Source organism: Rhinolophus hipposideros (genome assembly GCF_964194185.1).
Source record: "Rhinolophus hipposideros genome assembly, chromosome: 10".
NCBI classification, from domain to species: domain Eukaryota; kingdom Metazoa; phylum Chordata; class Mammalia; order Chiroptera; family Rhinolophidae; genus Rhinolophus; species Rhinolophus hipposideros.
In genome coordinates this window covers 55063315-55081526 of record NC_138056.1, presented here as the reverse complement: position 1 = coordinate 55081526, position 18212 = coordinate 55063315, and the positions used below count along the sequence as shown (strand labels likewise).

The 18212-nt window shown below is 37.6% G+C and overlaps 1 protein-coding gene across 11 annotated transcripts in view; it reads left to right on the top strand.

The window, feature by feature from the left end:
- The window catches only part of PRCP (prolylcarboxypeptidase), a 62104-nt gene extending 47090 nt beyond the window's left edge, over positions 1-15014 (top strand). For 7 of the 11 annotated variants that reach the window (XM_081064255.1, XM_081064258.1, XM_081064256.1 and 4 more), the window contains exons 8-10: positions 3090-3254; positions 3969-4156; positions 12861-15014. In XM_081064255.1, the coding sequence (XP_080920381.1) occupies positions 3090-3254; positions 3969-4156; positions 12861-13077 (570 nt within the window). In that variant the 3' untranslated portion in view covers positions 13078-15014. Of the gene's footprint in view, positions 1-3089; positions 3255-3968; positions 4157-4542; positions 4564-12860 lie in introns of all 11 variants that reach the window. The other 4 variants (XM_081064254.1, XM_081064249.1, XM_081064252.1 and 1 more) reach the window with 2 other exon arrangements.
- The last annotated feature ends 3198 nt before the right edge of the window (positions 15015-18212 follow it).

Sequence of the window (18212 nt, the reverse complement as noted above, 5' to 3'; positions counted from 1 at the left end):
CCTGATTGCTGCCCTCAGGATTTTTTCATGTTGGCTCAGTGTCCTTAAAGTGTGGTGCTGAGCACTGGTACCAGGGAGATATGACATCACAGAGGATGGCAGGACCAGGGTAGCCTTTAATCTGCACATAGAATTTCTGTCATTAGAGGCCAAGTTTCTGACCATGATCTTCCGTTTGTATAACTGGGGCTGCAGAAACCCAGGTATTGTCAACTGGTGCTGGTCTCCAGCCATGCTTGTGTCTTTTCAGGAGTGACAGTAACTGCTGTTTGCAGAGATGGCTATTCATGGGGACTTTTTTTCTTTGCCTGACAGAAGCCCAGTGTTCTATCTCTGAGAGGAGATCTGATGCCAGCATGTGAGTCACACTCACTTGCTACTGTTCTTTTCCAGAGTTTTCGGCCCCTTGTCACTGCACTTAAGCACCCCCTGTTCCCCACACTCAGCTTGCATGGTCGCCCTGCCTCCTCTACCAGGCTGCACTTGAACATAGTGCTCTTCTCTGCGTTCCCTGTGTCCACTCTGTAGCTCTGTGCTGCATTTGGAAAGAGCTCAGTCTGCTATCTGTGTCCACATTCAGGGAAGAATGCTGATTGACTGTTGGCATAGGTAGTTTAATAAATTCTGTGATTGGTTTTGATTTCCGTATTTTCTTGGGTATTTCTGATTGGCGTATTTCTTTGGAACATTTTCTGAAAAAAGTGATGTACTTTAGGTATTTTTTGACTTACCATGAATAATTGAGAGTTGTCAGAATAGTAAAGCACTGTTTTGTCTTTTTCCTTCAACTTGTATTTTCTTATTACTTTAGGCTTCAGAAGCTCTCAGTTTAGCTCAATTCTGTTTCTTTATAAACACCATAAACTCTGGTATGTGAGCTCACAGTTACTTTTTTAAGGTACAGTATATTCTGTTATTTGGACATCTTAATTTCTGACTTTTTTCAAACCCAACATTTCCAAAAACTTATTGGGAATAATGCATACTCCAAATCTCCCTTTTGGAAAGTCACATTGTAATTGAGCATATTAAAGCCTCTGAGAAATCTTACAGTCAAGAAAAATGTTCACATTTTCTAAGGCATTTCTTAAAATTGATATGAAACCTTTTTTATTTCCACAAAGTATCATTTAACATTCCTTAGAAATATTGTTGTGCTGAATACATTTGGGGAGAGGCATTCAATTTTTTCTGTGATTCATTTCGTTTGTCTTTTCAAGTTTCCCTTTTGTTCAGGAAAGTGTTGCTGGAAGCTGGTCCTAGGCAGAACTGTGATGAGAGACTGGGTTTGCTTGTGGCCACTTACCTCCTTTCTCAGTGTCCTGCTTTCCTGACCGGGAGTATATCCCTAGCTCAGGCCCCAGGCCTTACAGCTCCTGATGCCCAAATCTCTCTCCGAAGTGGGGTTAATGGGCCCTTTCTTTCCTGGCTCCTCCTCTGGATTTCTCTCTCTCTTTTTTGGTCAGAACTTGCCTGTTGTGTATATCTTCCCATATGAAATGAGCAGGGACCAGATCACTGAATTCATATGAAGGTGTTAATAGAGGATGGAAACTTAATGTGGTTTCCTTGCCATTGTGGCTATTTGCAGTTTTACAAAGGGATACTACCTAAACTTTTTAGCGTAATGGGTAAGATGTATATTTCACGACCAGCAAGACCTGGGGTTGAATTTAGGCCCTACATTTACCGGCTAGATGACCTTGAATAAGCTGATTTAACCTAAGAATCGGTTTCTTCATGTAAAATAGTCGATGATTATATATCTATCTGATAGGATTGTTTGAGGATTAAAAGATATAATGGTAGTAAACCCACGGCTCAGTAATTAGTGTGGTTGTTATTATTCAGCTATGATTGCATTGCTTGTGATTTTCCCCCAATAGTTTATTGTGAAAATTTTCAAATACAGAAAAGTTGAAATTGGACAGTGAACACCCATAAACCTACCACCTAAATGCTATAAATCATATTTTGCTATATTTGATTTATCGCATATACATTCACCTGTCCATCTTTCTGTCTATCCTTCATTCCATCTTATTGTTAAATGCATTTCGAAGTAAGTTGCAGACATCAATACACTTCCTAAATGCTTCAGCTTTAACATCATTAACTAGAGGTCAATATTTATGGTTTTTTTGAGGTTCAATTTACATACAGTAAAATATAAAAATTGTAAGTGTAATGTTTGTTGTGTAACCCAGATTCCTGTGAAGATATGGATTATGGTATTTCCGTACCCCCGAAAGTTCTCCATGCCATTCTCTATTCAAGTCCCTTTCTTCACCCCCAATTTTGAGTATCGTCTATGATTTTTAGTACTAAAATTTCAGGCACTGATTATAGCCTAGTGATGGGGAGTATTTTGGAGCTGGGGGGCTGCCCGACCTGCTTATCACACCATAGGCATTGGAGCTTGGTGTAGTTTTTCCATAAGAAATTTTATAAATTTTGTAGTTTTATAAAAATGTAGTCATTCATTCAGAAAACATTTAGTTGCTAGGTAACCTTGCTAAGTGATGGAGACATTCTGGCATCAAATGAGTGCTGTACGGCATTACAGGGGCTCTGCTAGAAACAAGCACAGGGCATAGTGGAGGCATAAAGAAGGGAGTGATTTCCTGCCTTGAGGGCATGGGCACTGATGACTCATAGGGGAGGTGATACTACTTGAGCTGAGTATTGTGGAAGAGGAGTTGGTGTTTGCCAGGCGTTAGTAGAGTGAGAGGGTGGGAAAAGGGCATTTCTGGGTGAGCCAAGGCGAAGAGGAAGGAAAGAAGGAGCTTATGATCTGGAAATGGTTTTGCTAGGCGGGAGCAAAGGCTACAGGAGGTGAAACTTGAGTAGTAGGTGGGGAAGACTTTGCATGCCATGCAAATGACTTTGGTTTATTTCTTTAGCTTGGGAAGTAATTTAAGAGGTTTATTCATTAGTGAAGGGATTATACTCAAAAGGTAATCAATGCCGTTAAGCAATGAGGTTAAATGCTTACGAGTTTTGCGGTCAAATCAAAGTCATGTCTTCTTTGTTTTATTGCACTGTAATTTTATAGTCATATTCTGACTCTTATCTCTCTAAAATGACAGGTAGTGTGCCAGTATTTCAAAAATCCCAATGTATCTGATGCACAATTGCTGCAGAATATTTTCCAAGCTCTGAATGTATATTACAATTATTCAGGCCAGGCGAGATGTCTGAATATTTCAGAGACATCAACTAGAAGTCTGGGATCCCTGGGTTGGAGCTATCAGGTAAGTGTATATAATTTTCCCAAGTGGAACTTAACTTTTCACTGATATGGTTGTGCTGTCACAGAGTTCACGAGATGTTGTCACTTAAATTGGATCTTGATGTGGGCTCTGTAACCTTACACTCTGAGACCATGGATAAATTTTTTCATTCATTCATTCATTCAATCATCATTGTGAGTACTTACCTTGTGTCAGGCACCCATCTAGACTCCAAAGTTAGAAAGATAAATAAGACACCATCTTACCACGAAATGTAGCTTGTTGAAAAAGAAGAGTAACTAAACTAATATTACAGTAGGTCTTGATAAGTCCTATAAAGGAAGCATTTTATGAATAAATAAAAGAAGAGGAGTCTAACTTGACTCTCTGAGCCTCTGTTTATTAATCTATACAATGAGAATAATAATAATAAATAATAATAATAGTACTTTCCCTCCAGAGTTGTTTTGAGGATTAAATATGAAAATAGATGTGAAAGAAAGCAGTTTATAAAGAAGGAACATGTAGCCCTAACTTCTGTGACTTCTCAACTATGCCTTTCCAGGAATAATGAGAGGTGATTGGCGTAGAGGTATAAAGAACATGGGCTCTGAAGCCAGACTGCCTGAGTTCAAACCCTGGTGTGGCTGCTTATTGGCTGTATGACCTTGGACAACTTATTTAACCTCTTTGTGCCTCATTTTTTCACTGGATTCTTCTGGTTTGCTTTTCCAGGCCTGCACAGAAATGGTCATGCCCTTCTGTACGAATGGTGTTGATGACATGTTCGAACCTAGCTCGTGGGACTTGCAGGAATTTTCTGATGGTTGTTTTAGACAGTGGGGTGTGAGACCAAGGCCCTCCTGGATCACCACTATTTATGGAGGCAAAAACATCAGTTCCCACACAAACATCATTTTCAGGTAAGTTTTTGCTGGTTCAAAGAAAAACTTGGGTTGATGGAGACATTTGTAGAGTAGCTGAGGACATAGAACCAGGAAAGTGTTGGACAGTAAAATAATATAGAATACAATAGTGGTATCCGTCATGTTGTCCTACTCCTTGAAAGACAGAAGATGCTGAGAAGAGGTAGGATTTTATACTCTTTACCAGTGTGCTTTTAAAAGGCTTAAAAACAACATGGCAACAAAATTAAAATATTAAAAAACTTTCCCCAGCACAAAAATAAAGCATCATCTGTTTTTCTCAATTGGTCTTACTATTGTTATTGTTGTTAGTAATGGTAATAAAAAATTTTCAGTATTCAATCAACAAACACTTTTAAAGTGCCCCATGTGTTCTGTTCCAGGTACTCACTATATGAGACACTGTAAGTAAATTACCTAAAATTGAATCCTTACAACAACTCTGTGAAGTAATGGTTATAGTCGCTCTTCACTGAGGGGAAAGTGAAGGTCACTGTGTTCATTCACTTGCCCGAGTTCATCCAGGTTTGTTTTAGTTACTAAGTGATAAAGCCAGATTTCAGCCTTGGCCTGTTTGACTACATTACACTGCTCCTGTAGTGACATACTTGGTATTGGTTCATATCAGAACCAATTGAGTAGACTCTATGTGGGCCTGATTGTGACTTTAAAATTTCGTTGTTTGCGCTTGTATATTAGGTTGTCAGCTATTAAGAACAGCAACCAGTTAATCAAAAAATTTCCCCAAATCTCTATGGAAATAGTAGAGAGATACTCATACATACCTCTTAACCTGGAGCTATTGTTTAAATTGTAAATGTCATTCTTTTACAAGCTCTTCTACACAAGAGTCAGATTTGGTCTTCATGATGCTCCCCAGCTTTTAGGAGAGAGAAGTGCTGTTCTGAATGAAGGATCACTCTCTGCGTTCAGGCAGGTAGCACTGCCCACTTTGCAATCTATTTTATTGCTTTCTTGCCACTTTTTCACCCAGCAGGGTACCAACCCAAAATAAAAGGTGAAACACTTTAATGGAAAACTTAAAGATTCTTTTTGTTTGATTTCCTTAAATTATGTTCCTTGTTCTCAATAAGATTCTTCAAAAGTATACTTTTCAGCTCAGGCTTATAAATGTGACAGTTGAACAACTAAATCTATTTAGGGTCTTTCAGGAAACTGTGCCAAACTAGGGTGTTTGACAGCAGGGAAACATGAAAGGACTGAGAGGGCTGAAAAAGACCAATACAAGCCTTGGGTCTCCAAGCTCATCTTTGTTCCTCAGACGAGGAAGTACTTTGTTAATTTCTTGATTTTCTTTAGGAGCTTATCTCCGTGTAGTATTTATATAGATTCTCTAGCAGGCTGACACTTTAAGCTCATCCTTCCTTGCTTTGACCTTATAGAGCTGCAGTTCGGTACAGTCTTTAAATCCTAATATGAAGGTTTCAACATGAGTTTTGGTCAAATACATTGTCCTTTTTTTTTTTTTTTTTATTGGATTCAACCATTGCAGATAAGTATTTTAGGTATCCATTTGTCCTCTTATATTATTTTCCTCAGTCCATTGAAATAACAATAATCATCATTATCATCATCACTGGGAGGTGTACAGATTTTGTGAGAAAAGTTTGGATAATAGAACTGAAGGCCATAGGTGGAAATTATAGCTGAGTGTTAAAAACTTTTAGTTCAGGGTTAAGACAGGACTTTCTAATAGATCTGTGCAAAGGTAGAATGAGCTGTCTTAAGTAAAATTACTCAAGCTCCTTGATGCTCAGTTTTCTCTTCTGTAAAATGAGGATAATAATACCACTCACCTCATCAAGTTGTGATGCTTAAAAGAGTTAACCCAGTGAAGTACTTGGCCCTGAACTGGCAATTATATATGCTCAAAAAATATTTGTTGAATGAATAAATGGAAGTACACTCTCTACCTTGCACTTTGCATTGAAGCCACAGGGAACTGTTTATTTGTCCGTGAATGTCCTTTCCCTCCCCCTTTCTCTCCTTTTCTTGTAACTGAGGCATCCTCCACGATACCTTCCCTGACTCCTCCCGGGGGGGTTAGGTTTCCCCCACTCCCTAGTGCCTGTGACTGTCACTAGCGTTCTGTGTGCAGATTATCTGTGTTTCAGTCTGCCCTGTGAGATTGTTGACTTCTTATTGACAGAGACTGTCGTAATCATCTCTGTGCCTTGAGCACCTGCTGCAGTGACTGGCACATAATGGATTCCTGATAAGGGAGTGTATTGATAAGGATGAGGAGTGAAACACAGAGCTCAGGAGGGCTTCAGAGGCTTTGTGAAAGTTTAAAGGCAGGACTGTGTGAAGACGCTGGTTTATCTTTCTGCAGTGGCAAGTCTACTTTTAAAAAGGGTAAGGGGGATCAAATATATGGTGATGGAAGGAGAACTGACTCTGGGTGGTGAACACACAATGGGATTTATAGATGATGTAATACAGAATTGTACACCTGAAATCTATGTAAATTTACTAACAATTGTCACCCCAATAAATTTAATTTAAAAAAAAAAAAAGAAATTATTTCCCATATGCTGCTAGGTGTGAAAAAACCAATGTAAAAATTTTAAAAGTTATTTTAAAAATTCAAAATTCTCCTGCTTTTCTGAAGAAAGCACTTTCCCAAAGTAAAGCAGACACCTCAGGTGTCTCTGTTCTGTGTACTTAGTGGCTCCTAGGTAGGAAACATTTCTGGTTGATGAATAAGAAAATGTCCAAGAAACCAGGTAAAAATGTCTTTATATTCATGCTTCTCTCCTTAGGTTGCCTCACACAAATCCAAGCGTGACTGCTTCTCTGAATGGAAAGTTCAATCTGTAATGGTTGGATTGGAGGTTTGCCAGTTAAGAGCTTGGGTTTTGAAGTCAGAGAGACCTGGGTGCTGTTCTGTTTCTTCACCCAGTTAACTGCGTGGCCTCAGGCAGATGGCCAGTTTGTATGAGTTAGAAATAATGACTACCGAGCGGGGTTATTTCGGGGAGTAGAGAAACTATTATGGAAGTGAACACTATGGGGACAGAGATTTTGTCTGTTCACTGCAGAAACCCCTGTGCCCAATCAGTGCCTAGCACATAGTAGGCACTTAGTAAATATTTGCTGAATGAATGAGAACTTAATAAATAGTAACTATTAATAGTTCCATTTCAACAGTGATTTTGTTGGAAAGATTAATTTTCCCCTTTAAACCCAACTGGTAAGAAATTATCTTACCAATGGTCATTCTCAGTTATTTAAATATAAGTTCAAAAGGAAATTCCTGAGAAGCTGGTTAATTTAGCATCATTTCTCAGGCAAATTAATTGTTGCTAGCAATTAAGTGAAGCTCACTTTTGGGATTTTATCCAGGCATCTGCATTCTCCTGTGAAAGCCATTATTATGTTTGTTTTGTTTTGTTTTCATAAATTTCCTAGTGACTGGTTTAGCTTTCATGTGTTTAGGACCAAGAAATTCAAGTCCGTGTGCATCTTAGGTTTCTCAGCAACTCCAAACACTGTTGCTAAGTCACTAAGTTGATTCAGATGACCTTTTAAATCAAATGCAGTTTGCTTATTATGTGGCTGTTAGGATAGCTTTTTTGTTTTGCAAATAATGGAGTTTCCTATCTGGGTTGGTCCTGTCAAATTGGAATAATGATAAAGGCAATTTGTTCACTTAAGAGAATCTAACCGCTTGTGTAGTTTACTTTAAAAATTTATCTAGTAGTTAAAAAGTAAAGATCCTATTTGTGAGTTTTCCCTTTTGTTTTTAATAAAACCAAAAAAATACATTTTTAGAGTAACTGTTTTTTTCAATAATAATGTTATTAAGTTGCAATTGAATTACTTTTTTAAAAAAAGAAAAGTATGGTGAGAATTTGTGTTGGGAATTTAAACTTGCATTTCAAACACATATATTTAATGTACCTGAATGCATATTTTCTCTTTTAATTTGTACATTAGAAAAGATTACATTAGCTTTTCTGAGTGAATTTCTAGCAGAAATGCTTTCACATCCCTTTTCATGATTCCTTTAGCTCTCAGAAATAACACTTCTCATGCTTACAGAATATAATAACTGTAATAATACTGCACATTCATATGGTATTTTATAGTTTATACCTTAATTCCATATGTATTATTTAACTTGTACCTTATAATATCTCTGTGAGGGAGGTGCATTATCTTTAAGAAATTTTGGTGGGGAGGTAATAATTGTGTGATTTGAAAGTCAGAGAGGTCAGGTGACTTACCCAGTGCCATGTGGCTAGTAAGGTTATGAAACTTAGATCTGCTGATTTAGTTCATTGTTCTTGCCACTTCTGTCCACAGCTGAAGGTCAGTCTCTACAACTTTATATTAATCACTTATATCAACTCTTTTTTCTCATGCAAAAAGTACTGAAGTCATTTACATGTTCTGGAACTTGCATGTATGTATGTTTTTATAGATCTCTCTTAGGTAGGCCCTGTTGTATAAGGCCAAAGACAAACTAGAAATTTACATTCCCTTTTTACTCAGTAAATATTTTCATGACTCCTACCATGTGCTATAGTAATAGACAAAACAGACAAAAGTCCCTGCCCTTGGGGAGTTCTTGTTTGAGAAATAGATAATAAACAGATAGCACCTAAAAATACATTAGGAGATAAGTGCTAAGGAGGAAAAAAGAAACCTGGGCTATCTATAAAATGTTGGGTGGTGAGGGAAGGTGTGAAATTTTCAATAAGAGTGATTAAGAAGACCTCACCAAGGGGTGACTTTTGGAAAATGATCTCTAGCTATGAGTTTGGTGGTGTCAGAACACTCCAAACAGAGGAGTAAGCAAGAACAAAGGCCTTGAGAGGTAAATGTCCCCTGCGTGTTCTCTTCCAGGTACAGTAAGGAGGTGAGTATGGTGGGAGTAGAGTTAATGAGGGAGAGAGTAACAGGAGTTGAAATCAGAGAGGCAGCAGAGAGCTCAGATCATGTAGATAGAAACTTGTAGAACCTAATAAGAACTTTGGTTTTTTACTCTGAATAAAGTGGGAAAACTTGGAGAGTTCTGAGCAGAGGAATGACATAATCTGATTCAGATTTTAATAGAATCAAAGTGCCCTGTATGGATAGCAGGGAGACAAGAGTAGAAACACGAAGGTCAGTAAAAGTCTACGCAGGCTAGAGATACTGGTGACTTGGACCAGAGTGGTGTCAGTGGATGTGGTGAGAGGTGTTCTAATTCTGGATATATTTGAATATATAACTGATCGAATTTGTTGACAAACTGGATGACACAGAAAGAGGAGATTAAAGAGTGACACTAAACTTTCTGGCCTGAGCAACTGGGATAGCGTTGCTATTAACAGAGATTGGGAAGATAGAGGGAGGAGCAGGTTGGGAGTTGGGGAGAAGCAAGAGCTCTCTTTTAGACCTGGTAAGTTTGAGAAGTTTTGTGAAAAAATGTAAAGTAAGCAGTTGATTCTGGTTCTGAAGTTTAGGAGAAAGATCCTGGCTAGAGACATTATTTGATAGTCATCTGTATAGATTATACTTGTATGTTAAGTTTTTTAATGATTATGCAAATTATGGGAATAATCTCATGTATCTGATACTGTGACCTTGAAGATTTGTTATTTCAGGCTTTGTGACAATATCAGCAAAATGGAATGTGCATTAACAAATGTCAGAACATACATAAAAGTGTTCTATAAATGATTTCAAGTGATATGTAAATGAAGATATACCAAGGTGTAAAGGTGCCATGCAAGGGGAAAGTGATCTAATACCCGCCATAGGTCAGGCACTTAAATTTCAGTCCCTATTTTATCCTGAGGAATCCAAGTTTCCGTGAGATTAGGAAGCTGAGAGGGAGACCTGGGACTAGAACCCAGGTATGTCTGACCCCAAAGCTTGTGCTCTTCTTACTCTGCACCACTCAATTCAGGAGAGTATGTGCTGTTGGTTTCCAGCAACAATCACTTGTCCATGAAATACAATGTAGTATAAAATCGAGCATTGGGCTAGCGTTATAAGACCTGAGTTTGTATCTCAGATTTGCCATTTCTAGCTGAATGATTGGGGCAAGCCTTTTAACTTCTCTGGACATTAGTTTTTTTCATCTTTTTTATAAATGAAATTCTTTTAGAATTGTAATTAAACCTACCTCACAGGATTATTATAATATAATGGTCAAATGTAAAAAGCTTTGTAAACTCTATGCATGTGTGGAGTTAATGGTACCAAGGAACAATTCAATTGGCAATAGCATCAAGAAGAAAGTACTCAGGAATAAGCTTCACAAAAGAAGTTACAAAACATTGTTGGGAAAAATTAAAGATCTAAACAAATGGAAAAACGTCTTATGTACTTGTGGAAATGCTAATATTGTTAACATGTCAATATGCCACAAATTGATCTACAGGTTCAGTGCGGTCCCAATCAAAACCCCAGCTGGCTTTTTACAGAAATTGACAAGCTCATTTTAAAATGTATGTAGCCAAAATAGTCCTGAAAAAGAAGAACAAATTTGAAGAACTCATACTTCCTGGTTTCAAATTCATACTTCGTAGTTTCAAACTTATAAAGCTTCTGTAATCAATACAGTGCAATACTGGCATACAAATAGATATAAACATCAGTGGAAGAGAATTGACAGTCCAGATCAACCTTTACATGTGTGGTCCATTGATTCCCAGACAAGAGTGCCAAGATACTTAACTAGGGAAATAATAGCTTTTTTAAGAAATGATGCTGGGAAAACGATATTCACTTGAAAAAGAATGAAGTTGGATCCCTATTTCATACCATACAAAAAAAACAAACTCAAAATGGATCAAATGATTTAATTGATAATTTTAAAATGGGCAAGGATCTGAATAGACATTTTTTTCTAAGAAGCTGTGAAATATCTAATCAGCACATGAAAAAATGCTCAATACCATCAGTCATTTGGGAAATGCAAATCAGAACCACAGTAAGGTTCATTTGACATCCTACATGGAATGGCTAAAATCAGGAAATGGGGAATATGGGTGAAAAAAGTGAAGAGGAATATAGTCAATAATATTGTGATAAATTTTCATAGTGACAGATGTTTACTAGAAAGAGTGGAGTGATCACATTGTAAGGTATAAAAATGTTGAATTACTATGTTAATCACCTGAAAGTAATATAACTAATGTAACATTGTATACCAATTATACTTAAATTTTTTTTAAAAGTGAAAAAAAAGAGAGGTAAGTGTTAGAGAAGATATAGAGAAATTGGAACTCTCATATGTTGCTAGTGGGAAACGTAAAATGGTGCAGCCACTTTGGGAAACAGTTTGGCTGTTCATCAAAAGGTTACATCACCATATATACCAGAAATTTCATTTTTAGTTATATACCCAAGAGAAATGAAAACATGCATCCATGCAAAAACTTGTATATAAATGTTCATAGGAGCAATATTCATAATAGCCAAAAATGGAAACAACACAAATGTACATCTGCTGAATGGATAAATAAAATGTGGCACATTCATACAATAGAATTTTATTTGGCAATAAAAAGAAATAATATACTAATATGTGTTACAATATGGATGAAACCTGAAAACATTATGCCAATGTGAAAGAAGCCAATCAAAAAAGACTACCTATTGTATGTCTCCATTTATGTGAGATGTCCAGAATAGGCAAATCTGTAGAGACAGAAAGTAGATTAATGGTTGCCTGTGGCAGAGAGTGAGGAAATCTGGGATAAGGGAATGGGGATTATTAACTACCAGTGAGTATGGATTTCTTTCTGGAGTGATGAAAATGTTTAAAATTGTAATGGTTGCAAAACTCTAAATACACTAAAAATTATTGGATTGTACATTTTAAATGGGTGAATTTTGTGGTAGGTGAATTATATTTCAGCAAAGCTGTTAAGTATTAGGGATGCTGTCTGTGGTTCTAATGGATTCTTATTCGGCTAAATAGCCTACCTCGGTGACTGATCCTGTTTACATCATTCTGAAAGGTGTTGTGTGAACCAGCCAAGACTGGTAACCTAATAGCATTTCCTTAACTTTAAAAGCTGATGTACAGTGGGGATCTTTGAGTAATGACCACATTTTCTGATTTAGTTTCAGAGGAATTTTTTCAGTTTCAGAGGAATTTTTTCAGTTGTACCACCCTATTTCCCAAAGTACTGTATTACAAGAGGAGTATTATTTAAAAAAAGGAAGGTTTTTTTTGTTTGTTTGTTTGTTTGTTTTTAAAGAGCTAAGAGATAATTAGCATTTCGAAAATGGGAGGTTTTTTTTTTTTATCACTTTGGTAGTTAGGTCCTGGGAAAGAAAGAAAGCAGCATTGATTGAGGGCCTCCTATGCGCCTGACACGTGTGTTTACCAAACACATCCACATATGTCGTCTGGTTTGACCCTTACAACAGCCTCATGGGGTAGGCCTGTGCTCTCTATTTCCTAACTTCCAAGTCCTGATACCATCTGGAGTGATACATGGGGTACCACTTTCACTCTTCTCTCTGGTCCTATTTCTTGCACTTGGTTGCAGAAATATTGTAAAACTCCAGTATGAAGCACCTTTCTATATGACAGATTAGATCCTCAGATCAAATCCCCCAGGTTATAAGCTTGTAATTTTAGATATTATATATATAAGAGGTTTCTCCTATCTGACCTGCGTGTAGCTATGAAAAACTGACAATGTTATTTTTTCTTCTCTCCCTCACTTAGCAATGGTGACCTAGACCCCTGGTCCGGAGGTGGCGTAACCAAGGACATTACAGACACCTTGGTTGCCATCACTATCCCCGATGGAGCTCATCATCTGGATCTCCGAGCCAACAATGCCTTTGATCCCAAGACTGTGCTATTAGCCCGCTCCTTGGAAGTTAAATACATGAAGCAGTGGATCAGAGATTTCTATGCCAGCCTGAAAGGGAAGCACTGAGCAATTTTGGACCATTTTCAGTTTCTTCTTTTGTGTTCAGTCCACCCACATTCCCATTCACCTTGCTTTTCTACATATAATTACTTTCCCTTGTGTATCATTAGGTTTGGCGGGGCAAAGGTTGAGCTAGATAGAAGAGGGTGATGATGACAGCAGCCATCCCACACCCAGGCTCTCGCCATTTTTGTGCTACTCCCAAGAAGTGTCTCTTCGTGACAGCTTTCCCGCACTATCAGTGGCCTCCTAACGAGCAGAGTTCCTGACTGCCTTTCACAAGATGGAGAGTCAATTCTTTTGTTTCTCTGCAGGCAGGGATTTCTCTTGGTTTTGAGACTGAAGTCTTTTTGGCCCATTTCTCATTCCTCACCCTTGCCCTCCCAAAAGGAAAAGCAGAAGACAGATAAAAATGATGTAATTGGGGCTGGTAAAAAGGATGTACGATGCCAATCCAGGAAATAGCCGTTTCTTTTGTACTTGATTTAATGTCTTTGAACTGTGCTGTAAATAAAGAATAAGGCTGGACCTTATACCTATGTGTTGTTTCTGAAGCTCACTCCAGCTGATGGGAATGCTATGTGCACGGGGGTTGTTGGCTGTTTTTGGCAAGTCCTTTAATTTTCTCTCCTCCACTTGGTAGCTTCTCTTAGTTCTGGGATATTTGCCACTGTGATACTGCCAGTAAGAAATCTGGCCTTTTTCTGCTCGTTTCTCTTTGTTTCTAAGGTCAGTTTTCTGGTAATTTGGGTACATTTTGCCAGTTTAGGAAAATGACTGTGTTTTGCTTTTCCTTTTATATCAGAGTAAGCTTTTATATGCTATGGTCACTGATGATACTTTAGTAAGAAGCCTTTAAAAATTGTTGAATCAACTATTCAGAAGGTGGAATGTAGTTATGTTTAGCATTTTGTGTTTTTGAATTTTGTTTTCTGGTGGTGGTTGCTGCTGTCATTAAAACCAGAAGTGTCAGGACACCAAGAGGCAGGTGCATGAGAACTTTTCTGTATGGTTTCCAAAAGACAAGCTGACTAATTCATGCAGGCAGCATATTTGACATTAATAAATGGCCGAGCCGGTCCTATTTCCAAAGGGTTGCCTTTCAAGCAGTTCTTACACTGAAACCTTTCTTCAGAAGAGCTTTTCTAGGATAACAAATAGGGTTGGATCAAAACCTTTCAGGGGCACAGAGAGACTAACAGTTTCTACTCTGTTAAAAGATTTCTTCCCCCTTATTTATTTTCATTTTCTCTCAAAAATTTTTTTTCTTCGCCCTGCCTTGGGAACATTTTCTGCTTTTTAAAAACTACCCTGATCTCGATAATTCTAAAGCACTCATTTTTTTCATTTTAAGTGCAGATATAAAGTTAATTCTTGGATGAAAGAGTGAAATATTTCCCTTATTTCCCCTGGCATCTGGGAGATACAGAAAAATCTTTGTCTGGTTTCGGAAGCCTTCAGCTCTCATTGTAATGAGTTATCCATCAAAGCATTTGGGCACTATTTTCATTTCAGCATCAGAGAAAAGTCTGCTAGGGTGGGAATTTAAGGGTCAAAACAATACTAGTTTTTATTCTTTGTCAACTAAGAAATTATATAATGCAGGGTATATGGACTTCATAGAGGATATTAATATTTGTTTTAAGATACTATTGATTTTTAAATATTTTCCTTGAAAACTTTTTACTTGTTTAAAATCTTTAAAATACTTTAGCACTTCATTTGGTGTTCTTTGGATGAGTTGCAATTTTGTAAAGGGAAAAATTGCCACAAAGTGACTTTTTTGGTAAGTATAATTTGATCCTATGTACATGTTTTTTAATGTGCATTTCATGACAGACAACAATCTTAACTAAAGTTAGTCTAATTATAATATGCTGACATTTAATTTTAAATTGCAAAACAATTGGAACGTCAAATAAACATTGCTTAAAGCATCCCTCTAATTTATTAGATGATGCTTTTGAAAGACTGGGGTAGAGAGACAGAAAATTGGGGTGGGTTTTATTTTCTGTTTTTGTTACTTTACCTGGAGTCAATGGATGGAACTAAAGAAAATTAGGGATCTTTCTTAAGAGTTCTAGAGTCGAGATTATCCAGAGGAGTCAATACCTAGTCTAGCATATTAGACAGTGAAGGCTCCTCAGATATCTAGCCCAGCCCATCATTTGTAGGCGGTAGCATCGCTGCACAGAGAGAAAGGACTTGCGTAAAGCCTCACAGCTCATTTTTGGAAGAACCAGACCTTGAATCCTGGTTTATTTGTTGTTTTCATTTTATTGGTGTAGCTTGATCTTTGGATTCAAGAAACAAAACCTCACGAAACCCATTTAAGCAAAAGAGGGAATTTATTGAGCTATAGGAATAGCTCCAAGACTCAGGTAACTAGGAATCGTTGAGAGAATGGAACTGGGGTCTGGAAAGTCATTAAAAGTCAAGACTGGTATTTCTCTTTTTCACAAATTGAACAGCAATCACCAATTGTCAGCCTGTAGGTCAGATTTGTTCCTCAGATGTTTATAGTTTGGCTAGCAGTCTAGAGTGTGCATGTGCATAAGATTACCTGAAGGGCTGGTGAAAACATTGTTTGCTGAGCCCCACCCAAGCATTTGTAATATGTCTTAGGGTGGATCCTGGGAAGTTGCATTTGTAACAAGTTCCCAGGTGATGCTGGGGATCACACTTTGAGAACCATTAGTAGAAAGACTTCTGAATTTCAGTGTCTTCACACCGGGTAGGTCCCTTCAGTTCATGTCACTCCTATTGTCTTGCATGATCCCATTTGAGTTTGGGAGCCCCGCTTAACATTTCTCTTCCCATGGCTGTGTCCTCTCTGTAGACCAGCTTCCTGTTCTTTGCTTGCAGAGGACCCGTGATGATTTCTAGAGTGCTGTCCTCAGACCCCCAAGACTGCATTACTTCACAAACCCACGACAACCCTCAGGTGGTTACAGAGGGACGCAAGGTCATGAAAACATGGCTTCAGAGATACTCTGTTTTAGATGGGGGGTGGGGGCAGTTCACAACTCAGTAGATAATCACACAATGTTTCTTAAAAAGCAGCTGTCCAACAAAATGCCAGTGACTTACATAGTAGAAATCCAGTTAAGCAAGGTTGGAAAATAATGGTTTAAACAAAGTTAAATATATATATATATATTTTAAATCTATAAATATACATTGTAACTCTTCAAAATGGTAATTGAGAATTCAACTTTGCCTTCTCTGACTTACAGAGCTACAAGGCATAAAGCATTCAGGAACCTGGAGAATACAGCTGTGAAAAAGAAGACAGTATCTGTTCTAATAAGGTTTACATTCTTGTGAGGGAAAGATGAAATGTCATATTATACAGTGAGCTGGTACAAGCATAAGTGCTATGAAGAGTGGGGGCTCTAGCAGGGAATCTGAGATAGTGTGTGGGAATACGAATGCTTTTTTGAAATGTGACATTTTAGCTGTCACCTAAATGATAAATGGAAGCTATACTAGGAAGAGGAGTGGAGAAAATGGCACGTGCAAAAGCCCTGAGTGTAGCATATTCAAGGAACTGAAAGAAGGCCATCATAATTGGGCAACAATGACCACAGAGGAAGTGATATAAGATGAATTTGGAGACATGGGCAGGGAGAAAGCTTATTCCAGTCGACCGTGACAAGGAGTCACAAAGAATGAGAATTCATCAATGTTCCTTAATCGGGGCAGTGACATGAACAGATTTTCATTTAAAAAGATCCATCTGGAAAAACGTCTATTCAGATCCTCAGCCCGTTTTTAAAATATTTATTAAATTTATTGGGGTGACATTGGTTAGTAAAATTACATGGGTTTCAGGTGTACATTTTAATAATACATCATCTGTATATCGCATTGTGCATTCACCACCCGGAGTCAGTTCTCCTATCACTATATATTTGACCCCCTTTTCCCTCTTCTACCACTCCCCTCCCCTCTTACCCTCTGGTAACCACTAAACTGTTGTCTGTGTGAGTTTTCGTTTCTTATTTTTGTCTTGTTCGTTTGTTGCTTTCAGTTTTATATACCACATATGAGTGAAGTCATATGGTTCTTAACTTTTTCTGTCAGACTTATCAATAAAACAAAGGCAACCAACTGAATGGAGAAGATATTTGCAAACAACACCTCCAATAAGAGGCTAATATCCAAACTATATAAAGAACTCTTACAACTCAACAACAACGAAAAACAAACAATCCAATTAAAAAATGGGCAGAGGACCTGAACAGACACTTCTCCCAAACAGACATACAAATTACCAACACATATAAAAAACTGCTCAACTTCACTAGCTATTAGGGAAATGCAAAGTAGTTTTTAATTGGGTTGTTCACTTTTTTGTTAGTTGTGTGAGTTCTTTATGTATTTTGGATATTAACCCCTTATTGGATATATAATTTGCAAATATCTTCTCCCATTGAGTGGGTTGCCTTTTTGTTTTGTTGATGGTTTTGTTTGCTGTGCAAAAGTGTTTTAGTTTGATGTAATCCCACTTGTTTATTTTTGCTTTTGTTGCCCTTGCCTGGGGAGACGTATCCAAAAAAATATTTCTAAGACCTTTATTAAAGAGTTTACTGCCTATGTTTTTTTCTTGTAGGAGTTTTATGATTTCTGGTCTTATGGGGGTGAGAATAAGAATGAAAAGGTGAAGGGGAATAAGAGGTACAAATTTCATTATGAAGTAAATAAGTCATGGGAATGTAATGTACAACATACGGAATATAGTCAATAATATAGTAACATTAAAAAAGATTACTCTGGCTGTAGAGAGGAGTGTTCATTGTAGGGTGCAAGCATATGATGTAGGAGACCACTGTTGCTGGTGTTTAGGTAAGAGAATAGATAACTTTGACTAAGGTTGTAGAGGGAGCACCAGAGGGTAACCAGGTTTGGTGAGAAGATTATGAGTTCAGTTTTGTTTTGTTATCTGAGTTTTATGCACTTTATTTAGTTAGTTTCAGGTATACAAAGCAACATAATAGTTAGACATTTAAACCCCTCATAAAGTGATAACCCACCCCCCAAGCTACTACCCCTCTGACATGTTATATAGCTGTTACAATACCATGGACTATCGTCCGTATGTTGTATTCCACGTCCCGCGACTATATATATCTATATAT